Raw genomic sequence first — 17,943 nt, 5'->3', positions numbered from 1 at the left:
TAGCTGAGTTTATTTACCTGTTTTATGGCGAAAACGGACTTAAATAAGTCAAGAGATAGTGTATCACAATTTTGAAAGTTGTTAAGCGGGTTTTATTCCGTCGCGGTGTGCGAGATTATCAAAATAAAATGCCCAAGCAATTCATAAAAATCGGTTTTGAAAGGTTTGCTCAATCAATGTATAAAAAATCCAATTTTTTGGCAAAGTAATACATAACCGTTACCAAAGACAGACCTCTTTTTTTCTTTGGCTTGTCAAGATTTTTTTTAAAAAAGTCTAACCCCCCCCCCCCCCCCCCCCCCGGTCTTGAGGCGATTACATTTACGCCGTTTAAACGATCTTGGGATCTTTCGCCAGTAAAGAGTTTTTTGTCTATAATTTATGGTACAAATAATTTTGAAGCGCATGCTTCTAAGTTTTGGGAGTCCGTTATTCAAGTTTTTATATTCGTATACAGATTACTTTGAGTTAACTTTATATGTATCAGTCGGCGTGAACGCGCGCGGTAAAGCATTTCGGGGTTTACATTTCTTTGGCTTTTTTTAGACATTTAAAACTTCGAAGAATGGACAGGCACGTAGCATCGTTTTTAATAGTTTGGGGAGGGGGGGGGGGGGAGGGGTCATCCAAAAAATCTTGACAAGCCAATAAAAACATTCAAAAATTCGTTGGGGGGGGGGGGGGGGGGGGGTAGTATAAAACTCCAATGCCACTCTTAATTTCCTTATTGTTATTTCAATTTTTTGCCTAGTCCCCAAAAAGTGGGAGGGGGGGGGGGGGGCAACTCCATGATAATTAAATTTTTCTCAAAAATGGTTGCTGCGAGAAAATTGATGCTATGTGCTTGAGGGACATTTCAATTCGGTGTTGCTCTAAGAAATTCCATGTTGTGTTAAATCAGCGAAGTTGATGCATACGGTTCAACTTATTTACAATGTACTTGTCTAAACATAAATTAGATTAAAGAGTTCCAACGCACACTCATACCTTATAGAACTCAATGCGACAATGTATGTCATCTTTAAATTTTTAGCACTTGGTAATTATAAATGTTTGTATAACTGCAATTTATCTTTTTGAAATATTTCATTTTATGTTTCTAAAGAACATTATTTTGTTATTTCTAAAAGAAATGTATGAGTTTGCTATGACGGTCAATTCTTTACGTCGAATATGAATTCACAAATATGAATTCTGTATTTTCAAATACCGATCTAACTATTAAAATTATTTTGGCTTTAGCTAGTTATCGAATGCAATTACAAACTTATTTATATGTCAATACTTGTATGGTAATTATTTTTGCATTGAATGCATGACTGACTCATTGAAAAGAAAAGTTTCTTCTCTTCACAACCTAACATTTATTTCCTTTATGCATTCGAAAACATTCATAATAATGTTAATTAGGTTTGCATGTTCTAATATGTGTTAATCAGCTAGTCTGGTCAACCAGCGCATTTTCATATTTGGTTCTCAGACCAAAGAAATTAATGACGTCGGGCTAACGTCGTGATAAAAATATAGACGTCGCGCACGGTGTTGGTGTTAAAATGTCCTTTCAGGGTGCGCGCACAGTATTTGAGTATTTTTAAAAACAAAAATTTGGACATATGTAATTTTATTTACCGATCTGTTCGAATGTATACGGGCTTCAACAAAACATGTAATAAAATGTAGGATTTTTTTTTTATATTTCATAAACCGGTGTTAAAACCTGAAAATTTTTCTAGAAATGACATGTAGATAGGTAACACTTTTTGGGTACATATCTCAAATAAACTACAATATCTCGGTGAAAATGTTTGGTGGACTAATTATTTTGATAATGTAACAGAAATACGTCATAACGTTTTTGACGTAATTTATGCCAGGAATCGACGCCGGATCAAAGAATTCCCAGAATGGAGTTGTAGATACGTATAAAATCCTCGAAAATGGCCAGGGCAAGATGAGTTAATTGCCAAAATATAAAATTGTGATTCAGGAACTTGCAATGATCTATTGAATTTTTTTTTAAATATATGACTTTTTTGATAAAAAGAAATTGTTTCTGTGTAAAATTTTCGTAATATATATTTTATAATAATTTAATTTTCAATAATAAATAAAATTCGTTATGCTGGAGTTTATTCAAGACACGTGTCACAAGAGATACATTTCACAGTCGAACGTTATGCGTAGCATGGCGATCATAAGTATCATGCCCATTAAAAAAAAATGTTGGCTATATTTCATAATAATAGAAATAATTTTAGAATGTGCATTTTCATAGGTTGTATAGCCATTAAAAAGAAGCAAATGTGTCCACAAATTTTCTTAATAGAAACATTTTAGAATGTCAACATGAAATGTCACACTTTCATAAAAACACAGTAAACTACATAAGCAATGAAAGAGAAAGTAACTTAGACACTTCTTTTAAAAAGTCGCGCAGAAAATTCACAAAAATGAATCGCAGTTAGAAATGTGCTTTTTCTCCCAAACAATTTGATGCCAAATATACAAGCATTGCGAATGAAAATGATTGATTTTTAGAAAAAAAATGATGTCAACATTATATGTCACGGGTACGTAAAATGACGCAAGGACTTAAACGTTACGGCATGCAGTATGTGTGCGGGGTTTTTTTCTTCATAAAACAGTTCTAGAGAAAATTATAAATAACTACAAATTATTTTGTGAAGAAAGTACCAAAGTATAATAATAAAATATAGGAATAATAACTTAAAGACAAAATTGATGATAAATATCTGAACTTTACCGGTCGAATTAATTTATTTTTACGAATAAGATATTGACGACATGGGTAAAATGACGCAATGACGTTAAACGTAATGTGACGATGAACATGTATTATGATTATTTCAACGGAATTTTTGACTGCTACACTACGAATTAACATTAATGAAGAAAAAAAGGAAACATAGAAGGGTAGAACAGACTCGGGAATGAAGGAGTTTTTAATATCATTTTTGAATCAAGAGCCATTCTTTATAATATATGACTAATTTCACAGGAAGTTCATTTAAAAATTTAGGAATAAGAATTGAAAGCTATGAGCGAATCACATGCTTTTGAACATTGATATTTCTTACAAATATTTATTTATATAACAGTTTTGAAATATAAAATCTCTTACATGTGGAAAAAAAATCAATGTAAAGGTTTTATTTTTTAGTTTATTTGTATGTTGTGGTTAATGAAATGTATCATTACGTTATGATAATGACGAGTGAAAATGACGTTTTTGACGTTTTTTTACGTTACCGAAATTAACACCAACACCGTGCGCGACGTCATTATAGGATTTTGTGAAATCTTTTAAATCTTTAAAGTTGTTTTACGAAAAATTGGCCGAGAACACATATTGATTTTTTTTTTATGAATTGATTCAAAATTATCTCTTCTGTTATTGTGTTAAGTAAAATTAAGTTCGTCTAAATCGTTTAAAAGTTTGGAGCATAGTTTTGAAATGCAGTTTTCGACTAAGATATGCATTTTACTATATATTTCATTGAAATGGCGTTGTTTGATTCTATCAGCGACACTGTGTTTGAATCACGATAACATTATTACTACGCAGACGAATCTCAAATAAATTTTAGAAATAAATCTCTGAAACCTATCGATCACGAGGACAAATTTTCAGGGTAGGTTTTCTCGCAAGCAGTAAACCCGCGAGCTACCTTTATAGCATTGTATAAAATAACACTCGAGAGAATTTTGCATTTATTGGATCAAGGAAGCATATCTAAAGGATACATGGACTACCCCAATCCCACCCCGTCAAAATCGGATGACCCTCGGGGTGGTTACAGCAAGTCAGTAACTCTCTCCACCGTATGGATAACTATGCGTAAACTGGTCCCCTGCTCACTATCCATACTGTAACTAAAAAGCCATTCCAAAACTCTTAATTGCATGAGAGTATCCCCCCCCCCGCCACTTGTTTCAGTAAAAGAACTTTTTATGACATGTTCCTCTTACTTTTTTTTTCTTTTTTCTTTTTAGTAATATTGTAATAAAGTTTTTAAAAAGAGAAACCTTGATTGTGTGGCAAAAATATCCTTCTTTGATAATAAAATGATATTTTGAAAATAATATTTTGAAGATCTATTTAATAAAATTTTGATGAAGCAAATGCCACTTTGTACCTTGCATTCCAAGTTAAGATATTCCACTCATCAATGTTCTTGTATCAAGAATTTCTTGAGAAGTGTATCATTGAGATCTGCATACAAAAAACACTTTAAAAAATACAATGATAATGGAAGGTCAGTATTCATTCCTCTGAGTTATGGCTAATTTAATTTGACCTTTTTGCACCTAAAATGCGATTTCAGCCTGATTAGGAGTTGTTGTCGGTATTTTTGATTAAGCAATTTGTTTTTCTTGCACAATGGTCACACTGAATAGAGGGATTACGGGAAAAAAAATGTAGGAAGCTGCATAAATTTTTGTTTGACCCTTTTGCACTTAAAATAGGCAATTCTTACAATAGTTACAATTTGATTTGAAAAGTCTAAAAACATTTTGAATATCAAGAATTTTATAAGACTCATCCAGTTTGCCTAGATATTTATTCAGTATAATTTTGACATAATAAAACATGGGGTCAGTGATGTCAAATTTTTTATGTATTGCTTCAAAGGTAAAATTCTCGCAAAATTTGGCTTTGAAAAATTCAGACATTTTCTAAATATTTGCATGATTTTATGCTAAACATCTATCCGACTCTCTCAAAATTTAGTTTTGTACAAGTCATACAGGACCTATAGAACATGTCACAAACCTGTCAAATGTTAAAAATGTGAATAATGAATGAAGTATAATAAAAAGAAAAGTAAATTGAAAATCATAAAATTGCTTGTTTCTGTCATTTTCGATTAAAAAACCTTCCGCACGAGAAAATAGTTCCCCCAAAACTTGTTTGTCTCTTGAATTCAAATGGATTTTCTTTATGAATGTTGTAAAATTATGAAATGATGATCTTTCTGTGAGGTTTAAATTATTAAAATGATATTTCTTTAAAATATAATGAACATCTGCGCAATGAAGTCAAAACGTGAGGAGTGAGAGACCACACACCCCCTCCCCCTCTCCGCATCTCACAGTTTTTCCTTGCGCTTGACCTGATTAATACAAATATTTTATTGGCACAAACACAATTACAATAATTTGCAAAGGCCCAATATATGCATAAACAGAAGTATTGGTTTTATTACTTATCAGTATGAAAGATATATATGTTTAATTATATTTCACATTCACATGAGAGGAAAATTGTTAATTATTAATTTTGAAAGTTGTTGTTTTACATTATACCAAAAGTTCATTCCGTATCAGTCTATTAATTTAATAATTATGAAATACCTTAAATTAATCCCCGTCCTTAGACATCCTACATCAGTGCGTTCCTGGGTTCTGTGTTTGATGTGCCAATTAGCATCCATCAATGAAATCGAACAGCCAATCGGTGTGCAAAATGATACTCAGCATACACTGAAATTTTAAGCACGCCGCGACAAGCAAACTTCCATATTGTAGGCAGTGGAGGGGAACAGATATTGTGAAATGAATGACCCCCCCCCCCTCCACACACACACACACACACCCCCCAGGAGCCATGATATTAGTTACAATATCGTTACCAAACAGCGTAGCGCAAAGGGTTTATCTAATCATGAGCGCGAATCTGTTGGCCGTGACTGTTCAAATCCCGCTAGAGCTTTTATGGTTTTAATCTTTCCAAATTTTTAAAAACATATTATTGTCAATATTGAAAAAAAAAATTAAAACAAAAAAACTAAAGTATTTAATAACGACAGGTAACCAATAGGCAATACTACCTTCAAACTTTGAAACACTCATTAAGATTGTAATTTTAAACGGTCTGATACATTATTAATTTTAAATAAGATTAATACATGAAAACTGCTGCGTTGAGATTTGATTTTCCCGCCATGTAAAGAATTTACTGCGCAAGTGCAATGAAGATCAAATATGGCTGATTAGAACGAGTTGCCTACGGGACATTTCAGCGAAGAAGGTGCATTCTGAGAAGGAGATACACAGAAACAGGCTTATCGATAAGTGAGGAAGGTAGGATCTGTTAAAGAACATTGTTTGTTTCTAGAAATAGCTGTGATGATAATAACGAAAATATCTGAAGGTGAATGCATACCACGGCACAGTACATGCCAAATAAAATACCTTGGCATGTTTATTTACAGTGCGGTGTTGATTGCCCCTAAATTTATACACGGTGTTGATCTTAAAAGTGTGGTCCCAATTTTGATACTTTATGTATTTATTGGGTACCAAAATTCATGGAGTACGATTGTGATGATATAATCAGATAATAAAAGAATTGGGGTGTGGAATTTGTGGTCCAAGACCTTGGTACCGGCGTGAGTCACTTCCTGACACTACCCACATGTTTTTGGGTGACTTCACTTAATGAACTAAAGCGAATGTGTGATATATTTAATAAAATAAAAAAAAGGCTATTCTATGTACGTAAAATCGTTAATATTCATTACCCCCCAAAAATGACAAAAAATATGCTTCCATAATCTATAAAATGATAAGATAAGGAAACTTTATATTCAGGATCATACTTAGACACTGAGTTGACTACAATGTAGTAAAGCGATCGAGTGAAAAGTAGATATAAAATGCATGTGAATTAGTTCAATTTAGATAACACATGTTGATCAGTGGTCTGACTGCAGAAATTTAAATTACTCAAAGGACTAACAAAATTCACTATAGTCTGTCCCAAGACATTTATGCAGCACATTTGGACGATTTTTAATAAAAATACACTTACCTGTGAAAGAAGTGCAATTGAAATAGTTGAAAGGGATATTTTCCAAGATAATTTCATTGACACATTATCATCTTTCACTTGGAAAAATTCACAGGAACGAAAACAGATTCCTTACGGAGATTTATAATGGGGAATGTTTACATCTTTTCTCCATTCGGAATACACTCGGAATACATCGCGCAATTTTTCAACGTTATCATCCGGGCTTGCTGCAATACAAAATCTCCGTTGACATCACATTTTTTAGCATTGTATTGAAACCTGATAAGCTAACAGGGGCGTTTCGACTGAGAAATCTTGGAAATTTTTCATACTTTTGAATGAACATCGTTTGAACCCTGAGGTATTTATATATATCAAGCAATTAAGCCAAATGTGAATCCAGAATATCTTGAGACAGAGTATAGTTTTCTTTTGAAGCAGACTTAAATTCTGACAGGTTTTGTGCAAGTTAGGTCTAAAGGTGTCTGTCTAAGATCAACAACCAACAAACATCTTGTTTATTTGAATTCTTTTAATTATTAATTTTTATTGATAATATGTGTATATTTGTTCGGTAGATGTTGTAGAGCCAGTAATTTGTCAATGTCTATGGTCAAATAAAATCAGTTTTATTATTTTGTATTTGTAGGTCCCATACCACAGTGATCATGTCTGATGAAGAAGGTAATTAATGGCCATCAATCATATCATTAGAACTCTGTGTAGGATTCCTATTTTATTTAAACTAAATTGGTATTTTTTTTTTAGTTTATCGAATTAAATTTCAAAAATGCCATGAATAAGATTAATAAACAATTTCTTTCTTCCTTTACTTTTGAAAGAGGGGACAGGTGGTATTTTTAAATTTACATCCCAGAATTAAAAAAAAAATAGGTGTGATGATGGGAAGATTTTTCCTATGAATTCCCCCCCCCCCCATGAAAATATTACATACACCCCCCCCCCCCCCCAAAAAAAAAAAAAAAAAAAAAATTAATTAAATTTCCCTTTAAAAATCAACAGTTGTAATGACCCCCACCAAGAAGGGGAACACAACACACATTAGAATAGAGAAGCGCAAGAAGCTGGACTTCGATGGAGATGATCAGACAGTTCATGTAGCAGGAGGGCAGCATAAAGGACTGGTGGTCAATAAGCAGATCTCAGATGACGCAGATCTAGGTCGGCCACAACTGCAGATTGGATTTAACTGCTTCCTTGTTGATCAAAAGACAGAGAAACGTGTTGTGGTATGTCATTTTTGGACATATTAACCTGGGAGTTTTTTTTTTCAATACTAAGGTTCTATTGAGTCCCTAAAAATCTTGATGCAATATGAAAACTGTTCATTATTTTATCTGTTACCGTACATGTCTGATTACTGTGTAAAATTTGCCATATCTTAGTTTCTTAGCCCTGTTAACATTAATACCTAATTTTGCTTCTTTATTAGTTTGCTTTAACTTCTCAAGTTCATTACTATTATAGTATATATACTATATTGAATGATTATTGATATAGCTGCATTTCAAGTTTGCCTGTGAGGTTGGAAATTTCAGGTATTGTCAAATTTTGATCATGTGATTTTAGGAGAGTCGTAGACTGAAGTTTTGGTATGTTGATGACACTGGTTATCTGGATCAAGTGACCACAGCATATGAGTTCTTTAAGGAACTTGTTCAACCTGCCAACTTTCCAAGAGGTAAGGAAAGTGAAATTAATTTGAATATTGGATAATGCAACTCTAATTGGCAAAAAATAATAATGATATAATTGTGTATCACTGAGAATTTTACCACAAAAAAATGCTTCATGGAGCTTTTTAAAAAAACGTTGCAGATTATGTTGGATTTATCAAGAAGTGCATGAAGCAAATGCAGAAAAATGAGTACAAATTAGCCAAGAAAATTGACCTTGAAATCCGTCAGCTGAGTGATCAGGAGGCCCCCTTAACACCAGGTAATCAAAAGAGACACTGTCTCAATATCACTCTACATATCCCTATTGATTATATTGTAAATGATGCATGTATGAGACTAGGAATTGAAGTGCATGTTTTTGACGGTTGTCGTCAAACATGCTGTGATGACAAGTCAGTAACAACGTGAAAGTCAACATAAACTTTGCTGTATTCTGATTACAGCAAAGAATTCAATAGCTATAAACTGTACTGGTACTTTTAAGTAGGTAAAATATAACAATAAAAATAAGAATTTGAATATTGTCTGTTAAGGAAATATTTAGATAAAACTGCATTTAATTCACATGTAACATGTATATTATGATGAAATCATGGCTTCGTTGCAAGTACCCAATAGGCATTTTTAAATTATACAGAATTGTCTGACTGTCTGACCATCAGATGTTATGGTAATATGATAATTTTATCTGTAAAACTTGTTTTCAGAAGGTAAATACAAAAGGTTTGCAAGTAAATTTTAAGCTTTAGTCTGTTAATTAAGCATGTATTTTATGTTGGGTCCAAGTACACAAAATGCCGTCTATTGATCCACCCTTTTTCTCTCTAAATGCAGTACACATTTTTGTTATCTATATGACAACTATTTCTTTGAAGTGTACTCTTACTTCACAACACAAATTTTGTTGTCTTATAATGCTCACTGTCACTCTTTTAAGGCTCAGGCATTTCCCCAGAAATGCTATTGTTGGGTAGGTAAGAACAGAATCCAGCAACCACACTGACTGTATAAAAGCTCAATCTTGGGGGAAGAATAAAAAAAACAACAACCCAAAACATCAATCATTCGGCATAAGGATAATTACAAGATTAAATTCTCTGAAGGATTTACCATTGGGAAAATCTGACTGAAATTTATTGCAAGTTCAACAGAAACTCTCTCTTATTGATTGGCTGATTTCACTGTGGTTAACTGCATGTTAATGTCATAACGAGCAGGACATGACATTGATTTGTTAGACCGTAAACACAGGGGCTAGTTTTGCTATCAGTAGCCAAACTTTCTGTAGAGACTCTTGATCAGAGCCCCTGGGTTTATGCAGTCATTTAATAACTGAATGATTATTTTTATATGATTTGCCATTGTTTGGTTGTCATACGCAACAGTTCTGCATGGCATTGAATCATAGTATTTGATTAAGATGTGACGTAAAAACCAAACACGAACCATCGGAATATTGATTTCTTTTATGCTGGGAGAAACAATACAGTTGCAGAACAATGACACAGATATATACTCAGATAGTAATGGAGAGTTTGATGATTAATTTCATGATTAGTGCCTGCGTTTTATTTGACAACTCAGTTTTTAAGTTTTAGTTCCTTTGTGTGTATTATTTGATTAAGACAGTTGTTTTTTGACTTTCTTCTCTCTGTTGTGCTCTGAAATTGAATTTGTTTGTCACACACTGGGGAGATGCAATATTTTCACTGCATTTCCATTCACAAAATGAATATTATGCGATGAAATCTGCCTTATCATTTAATGGCATGCATTTTGAATAATTTGAATGCAACACTTTGAAACAAAAACTATAAAACCAACAGTTTATAATATATCCAAGTTGAAACATGATGAATTTATTTTTAATTCTTCCTTTTAGCTTTCATTATTGTCTTGGTAGTTGTAAATTATACAGTAAATTATACAGTAACATCTTAAAGCAGTTGCAGTATTATATAATACTTCCTTGTAAATGAGTTATTTCATCTAAAACTTTGTGTGAACATAGGATTCAGGAAGCAAATTTACAGTTAACCTTTTCCTTTGGGGAAAGTTTCAGAGTTCTCTTAATAAATAATATTAGAAGGCTGCCTTTAATATAATGCAGCATTAGTTCCATGTATATGATTGTGTGACCTTGTTAATTACTTTGTTAATTGATCCTCTCTTTATTTGCCCTCTATGCCAGGCTCCAATGTGGACGATTTCTTTGGTAAGTGACTCTGTGGTGACTGTGTTGTACCATCCCCCTTAACCGTGTAACAGATTTGGTTGTTCCTAATTCAGTTTGACAACAAGAAAAGACAACTTAAACCACAAGCAGTTTATAATGATAATATTTAAATTCACCAGTCTAGGTGTTTCTTAGAAAAATCTGTTAATGAACATCTTTTGATGAACATCTGCTTTTGGTTTAAAGTCTTTGTTGAAGTTTTGTGAATTAAATATGATTTGATTGATTACACTTAAGAATAGTTTTTTTAGTTTTAGTCTTTTTCAGTTGTTTTAAGTTTGTACACATGCTTGCTAATGAATTTTAGTTGAAAACTACACATCATTATTTATGCTTGTTCAGATTCAGTATTTACAGGTAACTCTCGATAGCTCGAAGTCCATGGGACCGAGGAAAAACTTCGAGGTTTCAAGAGTTCGAGTTTTCAAGAGTTCGGAATTTTCCAGGTTGACCGACGGGTTTTAAAATTAGTCTTACCGGATGCTATGATTCAGCCATTTATTTATTGCTAACCTTACGCACGTGCTTAAACAACGTTTTCTTTTCAGTAAAATATACAGAAATAGATGTTTTTCTTTAAAACTGAATAAAACAACTATTAAATAAATTCATAATAATTATTTATTTTATGCATCATTTTAAGACCAGATTGCTCAGTACTACTGTACTGCGAGACGATCAACATGTCATAAATGTGATAACTGAGTACCACCCATTGTTCCCACTGTACGGGTCCTTCACCAGCTGTAAGAACTTGTTCAGCATTAATCATTATAATGACAATGATGCTGCTAAACATAATTTTTACAGTTTTATAATTTTAATATTTGACCATGGCTCAATATCATCGTTTCGTCTCAATTAATTTCTCATTTTCATTGCGTCTCCAAATTATCGTAAAACGGTTGGTGTTGATTATATATTAGGTATCGGTATGGGCAATCATCAAACAATTCTCACCTTGCAGGACAAGTGTCGCCTAAATAAACAACCCGTGACACTGGTCCCGCGTCTAACGCCTGGAGCAATTTAAATGACCAAGTAGGTGTTAATTAGGTATAGCGCTTGGAGATACAGGGCGACTTCGAGGTATCGAGAGTAAAAAACTATAGATTATGAATAACGGGACTTCAGTTTGACTTCGAGGGATCAAGGGTTTCGAGAGATCAAGAGTTCGAGAAATCAAGAGTAAATTTGCTTAGTTATATAGAGAAAAAAATCGGGACCCTAGACTCACTTCGAGCGATCAAGAACTTCGAGGGATCGAAGTTCGAGCCATCGAGAGTTACCTGTATATGAAAATTTAATGCTATATATGTTGCTAGAAAAACAGATGAAGGAATTTGAAAGATATGGGGTGTTTGAGATTGTCAGTTTGAGTGCATGATTGTATTCATTGTGTGAAAAGGTAATCATTATGAACATCACTGCCTTGGTCTAGAGTAAACAAGGTGTGGGGAAAGAGAGCTAGTGTTCATGTTGTGGAAATTGACTCTGGCATGCAGATTATAAGAACAGAGAAAGAGTAAAGTTTCTTTACTTAAAATTTTTTGTAAGAGATTTAAGACAACATCCAGGTGTTACCGTGTACATTGTTATGAAATATAAGATAAACTGAAGTTCCAAACATTTTTGTTCATTTTAGAAAAGTGAGTTAGAGTTCCAGGCATATTGTTCATTTATGGTATTAAAAGTTTTAAATTTTATTTGACAGGAATTGCAAAAGAAGATAAGCGGCCTATAGAGGAGATTGTGCGTGAGAAGATCCTACAGGTGTTGGAGTCCGCCTATCCTAACGTTCTGGAGGTGGAAGATTTAGTCAGGTACTGCAGATGATTTGAACAAATTTAGCATGTTTAGTCAAATATTTCAGATAGTTTAGTCAGATTTAGTCATGTAAGTGTTGAAGATTTAGTCAGGTACACCACATGATTTGAACGAATTTAGTCAAGTATTCCAGATAGTTTAGACAGATTTAGTCAAGTATGTGTTTAGTCCAAGTACCTTAACTGTGGAAGATTTAGTCAGGTACTCCACATGATTTGAACAAATTTAGCATGTTTAGTCAAATATTTCAGATAGTTTAGACAGATTTAGTTAAGTAAGTGTGGAAGATTTAGTCAAGGATTCCAGATAATATAGACAAGTGAGGAAAATATTGTCGTGTATACCAGATAATTTAGACATGTATTCCAGATGATTTAGACAAGTGTGACAAATATAGTCATGTATTCCAGATAATTTAGAGTATGAGATAATGATATGCTAAGCATGATTTTAGGAAAACCTTGATATGAGTCATTGACAAGCCATATTCAAGAAAACGTAGATTAAAACTATATCTAAACGTGTTGATGATTCTAGGATAACAGCAGCAGATGAGGCGATTATAAACCAGCAACTGGAGGAGCTGAAGGCCAAGAATCTGGTGAGAGAGATGGAGAACGGGAAAGTGGTCAGACATGTATTGGAGGATGATAAAACAGGTGTGTTAACAGTGCCACATTACTGATTGGTGTCATGTTTTGTTAGATATGATAAACTGTTGACCAAGATCTTAAAGTTTAAGTTGAAAGTTTTGTTCAAAGGTCCCACTTGACTATGCATAGGTTGTTTGTAGATTTATAACAATGATTGTAGATTTATAACAATGATCGTTTCTAAAATAACAAACTGAAAAAAGTAACTGGGCAGCATGGTATATCTAAAATTTGTTTTAATTAAGACTTTAACAACTTTTGAAATATAGAGATTACACATCCTTTCCAAAAATTTAGATCATCATAAAACTTTGAAGCTCATTGTACATTTACTGTATGAACATCATGGAGATTTGTATAAAATGTGATACTACTAAAAATTGTAGAAACTGAAGTACAGATGGTGCAACACATGCCAAGGATTGCTGCCAACCAACAACCCACCATCGCAATCATTACAGCTAACTACTGCGAGAAGCTTGCTGTGGACGCCATGATGGACAACAAAACCACATTTGTCAAATACAAGACAGAGGGTAGGACTATTATGGCTATTAAAGTGACCAAATCTAGTGATAATTGCTTATGTACTGAAATTTTAACTTTTATTGATTTGCTAGTGTTTTAATGGGGTATCATTTTGGATTTATTTCTTACCTTACTGAAAAGCACAGTGTGTTATATGTGTTCATTTGATACTTTGTAAAAATATATTCAAATGAGGCAGGATATCTTATTAAACTAATATGTTTTACGGTGCGACTGTTGGGGCGAGCGCAGCATGTGCTCAAAAAATAAATTATGATATATCAATAAAAATAAAATTAACAACATAAATGAATTTGATTGCAAAATAAAATAAAACGTACCTATTTTTTCAGTAATTTTTCAGTATTCATAGTTTATAAGGTTTGTTATTAATTATTTATTTATAAGTAAACAATAGTTTAATCTCAGATACAATGTTGTTGAATAATAAAAATTTTAATATAAATGTTCATTGCACTGTATCACCTCTTTTAAAGTGCTTGTAACGCCAGTTCATCCCCTTTTTTTGCAGTTGACATTTTTTCTTGTTAATTTTTTTTTTTAATTTACGCTTAAAAATATTTGATTATCATATTAAAGGAACATGGAGTTCCTTGAAATTACCGTAATTATAGCGAATAAAATAAATGTGAGCATTCATCCAAATGAGTGCAAGTTTCAACTGTTTCCTATATCTGAAGAAATGTCCTCATTCTTTAGCTTTGCAAGATTTTGAGAGGATTTTGGTAATTTCAGCAGATTTACAATAACTTCAGTTGGAGTAATTTCCCCTTATTGTGCCATCAAAGTTCACATTGGTTAAGTGTCGACTTACTCTCTAAATCTCCCCTGAGAAATAAAAGTACTCGAAGTATACTGTTTTATTTACTTAAAAAGCATGATGATCTAAAAATTACACATCTTATATGCTTCTCAAAAGTTTTTCTTTGGTTCTCGCGAGAATGTGAGGTTGGAAACCATTGGTGATTTGAATTGTGGGTCAAAATTTACTGACGCTGAAAAAATCTATTGGATCAATGTGTAAACCTTTGTGACGACACTCGATTATTTTTGATTGAGAGTGTACTGAGGTGAACTTTAGAGGTAACATTGACTGTATGTCGAATACATCGTTATTGTTTTTATTGTCTTGCTGATTCTCGTGAGAGTGTGAAGTTATGAAAATTACCATGATAACAGGGAACTACTGGGACAATTAAAACAATGCATTACTGGTCCGATTTGCTGATGCCAAAAAAGTCTGTTGAATGAATGTGCAACTAGTGCAAATTTTCTATTCACACACGCCTTGCCGGTGGAGCTCACTGCGCGCTGGTGAGCTGCGCTCGCTATTAAAAAATGCTTTATTACAGTAAGTTTGATAGATAATTATTCATGTTATTATCAACTGTTAAGTAGGAAAAGTACCCAGTAAAAAGGTTATACCAATGTTTAAATCCTTTCTTTTAGGTTAATTATATCAGAGTTGTTTTTTTAGAACCATCTAGCATAAATGTATTTTCTTTTTTTAAGGAGAATCTAATGTGTACACAGTGGGCTTTATTGGAGAACATAAATGTGTGTCCACCAAGCTCCCACAGATCGGGCAATCCCGGGCAGCTCAAATCTCATCAGGCAACACCACCACCCGACTACTGGGTGAGTAGCTTTATCACAGGGTTCAAGCCAAATATTTATCCATTTTTATATTCTGTAGTTTTAAGTTCTTCTTTGGCAAATTTGAGTTAAACTTGGTAAAAAGTACAGGATAAAATGTTTACAGTAATGGTTAGGCCTATCTGCAGGTTTCTTATGATTTGAATTTTAATTGGATTCAATTTATATTGAAAGAGGCAAAATAAGTGAGGCCTGTTCAACAAGATTTCGAATGCACTTCTGACTTCCATATCCTTTTAACACAATTTCGTACAAGCGCCTGCTAGACTAAGTAAGCCTCTAAATTGTGCAAATTTAATTTGTGCTGAATAACTTTTTTTAACAGGAACATTCCAGAATATTGAGCATGTGTTTGTGGTGGGGGTAGCAGGAGGAGTTCCCCATTACACCAACTTCTACAAACATGTGAGGCTTGGGGACATAGTGATATCCCGCTGCAATGACAAGGGCTACTTCTACTATCATGTGGACAAGATTCTACAGGACAAAGAAGGCAACATCCAGTACAAGATGAGGACTTGGTCACCCAGAGACCTGTCCCTACAGCGTGTCGCAGAGAAAATCGAGGAGAACTGCACAAGGAAACCAGAAAAAGCACCATGGGAACGCTACATCCATGAAGGGCAGACATTGTTAGAAAAACAAGAAGCAGATTTTAACCGTCCGCCAAAAGAATCTGATAGACTGTACATGTCCATTGGAGAGGAAAATGTCATCGAGGTCCAGCACCCTGATCGGCCAGAGGAGGCGGAGGTCAGAGAGAATGTACCCACCGTCAGGTGTGGGGTGGTGGGGTCTGGGCGACCAATCACAAAGTACGACAACACGAGGCTAGAGTTCGCGCACAATTATGGCATCACATGTTTTGATTCCGAGTATGATCAGGTAATAGAATCCATTGTCGGCAATAGGAAAGACAGTTTTATGTTCATTAGGGGAATAGCAGATTATAATGATGGATCTAAAAATAAGGAGTGGCAGCCATATGCCTCACTAGCTGCTGCCGCTATGATGAAAACCATTGTGAAGATGATCTCCAACCCATACCTCAGTGAAGATGATGACTAGAGATGTTGTTCTTTAAATGAAAGTTGAACTTTGCAAAGGCACTGTGAGCAAATGAATTGAAGAAAATTAATATTATTATATCAATATAAAGTATATTGACCTGAAGTAGTATCAAGTCTGTTATTTGCCATTAAATGTACAAATGTCTGCAAGTATTTTAGATGATGAGGATCAGTATCTAGATGTTAAGATTGTTAAGGAGGCAGCTTATGTATGACTGTTGGAAGAAAAGAACCCTGTGTTTTCTGTTTAGTGTAATGTCCATCTTTTAGTTTTCATGACATAGAACAATCCACAGAAGATCAAGTTGTAAAGCAGTAGTTGGGTGCCATTTCAACATCATTAGTGCTTTTATATTAAGATGAGTAGTGTCATAACGATTACTAACCATTTGTGGGAAATGAACTAGTTTAGATTGGTGCCACTTTGATTTTTTCCTTCAAAAGTGTCTTTTTTGAAACCCATACATGTACATTGTGCAATTTTTAAAAGATGAATGTATATGTTTAAGAATGTGAGTTTTTCTCACTGTATTGTTGTCCCAGATATTTAAAGTGCTGATATGATCCTTAGAATTTGACATTTATGCAATGATAAGAAAATACAAGTTTCAAGTAAACTTTCCTATCAGTATGTGTTTTAAAGATTATGACAAACTATATATAAGAAGGTTGTGTATTAAAATTGTTTTTGATATACAAATGCAGCACTTGACTAAACTGAAATAAATATCACACCCAAAAAGAAATGTTTATAAACATTGGGAAAAATAAACTTCAGGAAATTGATGATTTTATGGGCCAAAAATTGATATAGTTTCCTTTCATTGCTATAGATCTCTTTCAAGTTGTTTTGTGGCAGTATGGTGTAGGTTTACTTTGAGCAGGTGTTTTGGTGTTCATATGATGTTTATTACATAATCACCATCATATGCAAGTTGTACTGGTATACTGAGTATGAAATTGATACCTGGTACCTGTGTACTGGGAAACGGGGTCAAAATCTCATAAGAAGGTAGTGTAGGTTTTCTTGTATTATTTGCACACTATTATTACTGGTAGATACATATTAGGGTTTTTTTTTCAAGTAGCATTCTAATAAACATTTTAATTATGGTATGAACATATTATTTGATGATATAAATTTTTCGTTTTGTTGATGTGTAATATGTAAAACTATTGATATTTAGTTGCTAGAAAAAGACAGTGTGTAATTATTTGGCTTAAGATGCTTATTAAGCATTGGGGGAATCACTGCCTTTGTAGAAAAATGCTTTCTTTACAGAATTTTGAATCCATTCTGCACCACCTGTAGTGCAATGCATACTTTGCTTCATTTTGATATTTATTTTTAGAAAGTTTTATTTTCTTATATTTTATTTGAAGATGATAGTTAAATGTGATGATTTTGGTTGTGAATTTAAGAACTTCATTTATA

The 17,943-nt window shown here is 33.4% G+C and overlaps 1 protein-coding gene across 3 annotated transcripts; it reads left to right on the top strand.

Annotated features, from left to right (window-relative positions):
• The first annotated feature begins 5,969 nt into the window (after nt 1-5,969).
• Nucleotides 5,970-16,572, top strand: LOC128183076 (uncharacterized). Of its 3 annotated transcripts, XM_052851935.1 has the most exons (12): nt 5,970-6,105; nt 7,467-7,501; nt 7,841-8,067; nt 8,408-8,519; nt 8,657-8,776; nt 9,455-9,487; nt 10,709-10,732; nt 12,468-12,576; nt 13,118-13,239; nt 13,620-13,769; nt 15,295-15,420; nt 15,764-16,572. In XM_052851935.1, exons 2-12 carry the CDS (start codon nt 7,486-7,488, stop codon nt 16,504-16,506), a joined length of 1,782 nt encoding a protein of 593 aa, XP_052707895.1. In that variant the 5' UTR covers nt 5,970-6,105; nt 7,467-7,485; the 3' UTR covers nt 16,507-16,572. The 3 variants fall into 3 exon arrangements, with proteins under 3 accessions (XP_052707895.1, XP_052707901.1, XP_052707909.1); XM_052851941.1 differs by lacking the exon at nt 9,455-9,487 and having other exon boundaries at nt 5,971-6,105; XM_052851949.1 differs by lacking the exons at nt 9,455-9,487; nt 10,709-10,732 and having other exon boundaries at nt 5,971-6,105.
• Nucleotides 16,573-17,943: the final 1,371 nt, after the last annotated feature.

This window comes from Crassostrea angulata, chromosome 1, assembly GCF_025612915.1.
Source record: "Crassostrea angulata isolate pt1a10 chromosome 1, ASM2561291v2, whole genome shotgun sequence".
NCBI lineage: Eukaryota > Metazoa > Mollusca > Bivalvia > Ostreida > Ostreidae > Magallana > Magallana angulata.
Note: the sequence above shows the minus strand (reverse complement) of the source record. Positions and strands in the feature narration are given on the sequence as shown.

Bases quoted from the DNA above. Each gene is read 5' to 3' on its own strand.
- LOC128183076 (XM_052851935.1), top strand. The intron at 9,488-10,708 runs GTAGGTAAGAAC...CCTCTATGCCAG, and splicing joins CCCAGAAATGCTATTGTTGG to GCTCCAATGTGGACGATTTC. The intron at 13,240-13,619 runs GTGTGTTAACAG...TAAAAATTGTAG, and splicing joins ATTGGAGGATGATAAAACAG to AAACTGAAGTACAGATGGTG.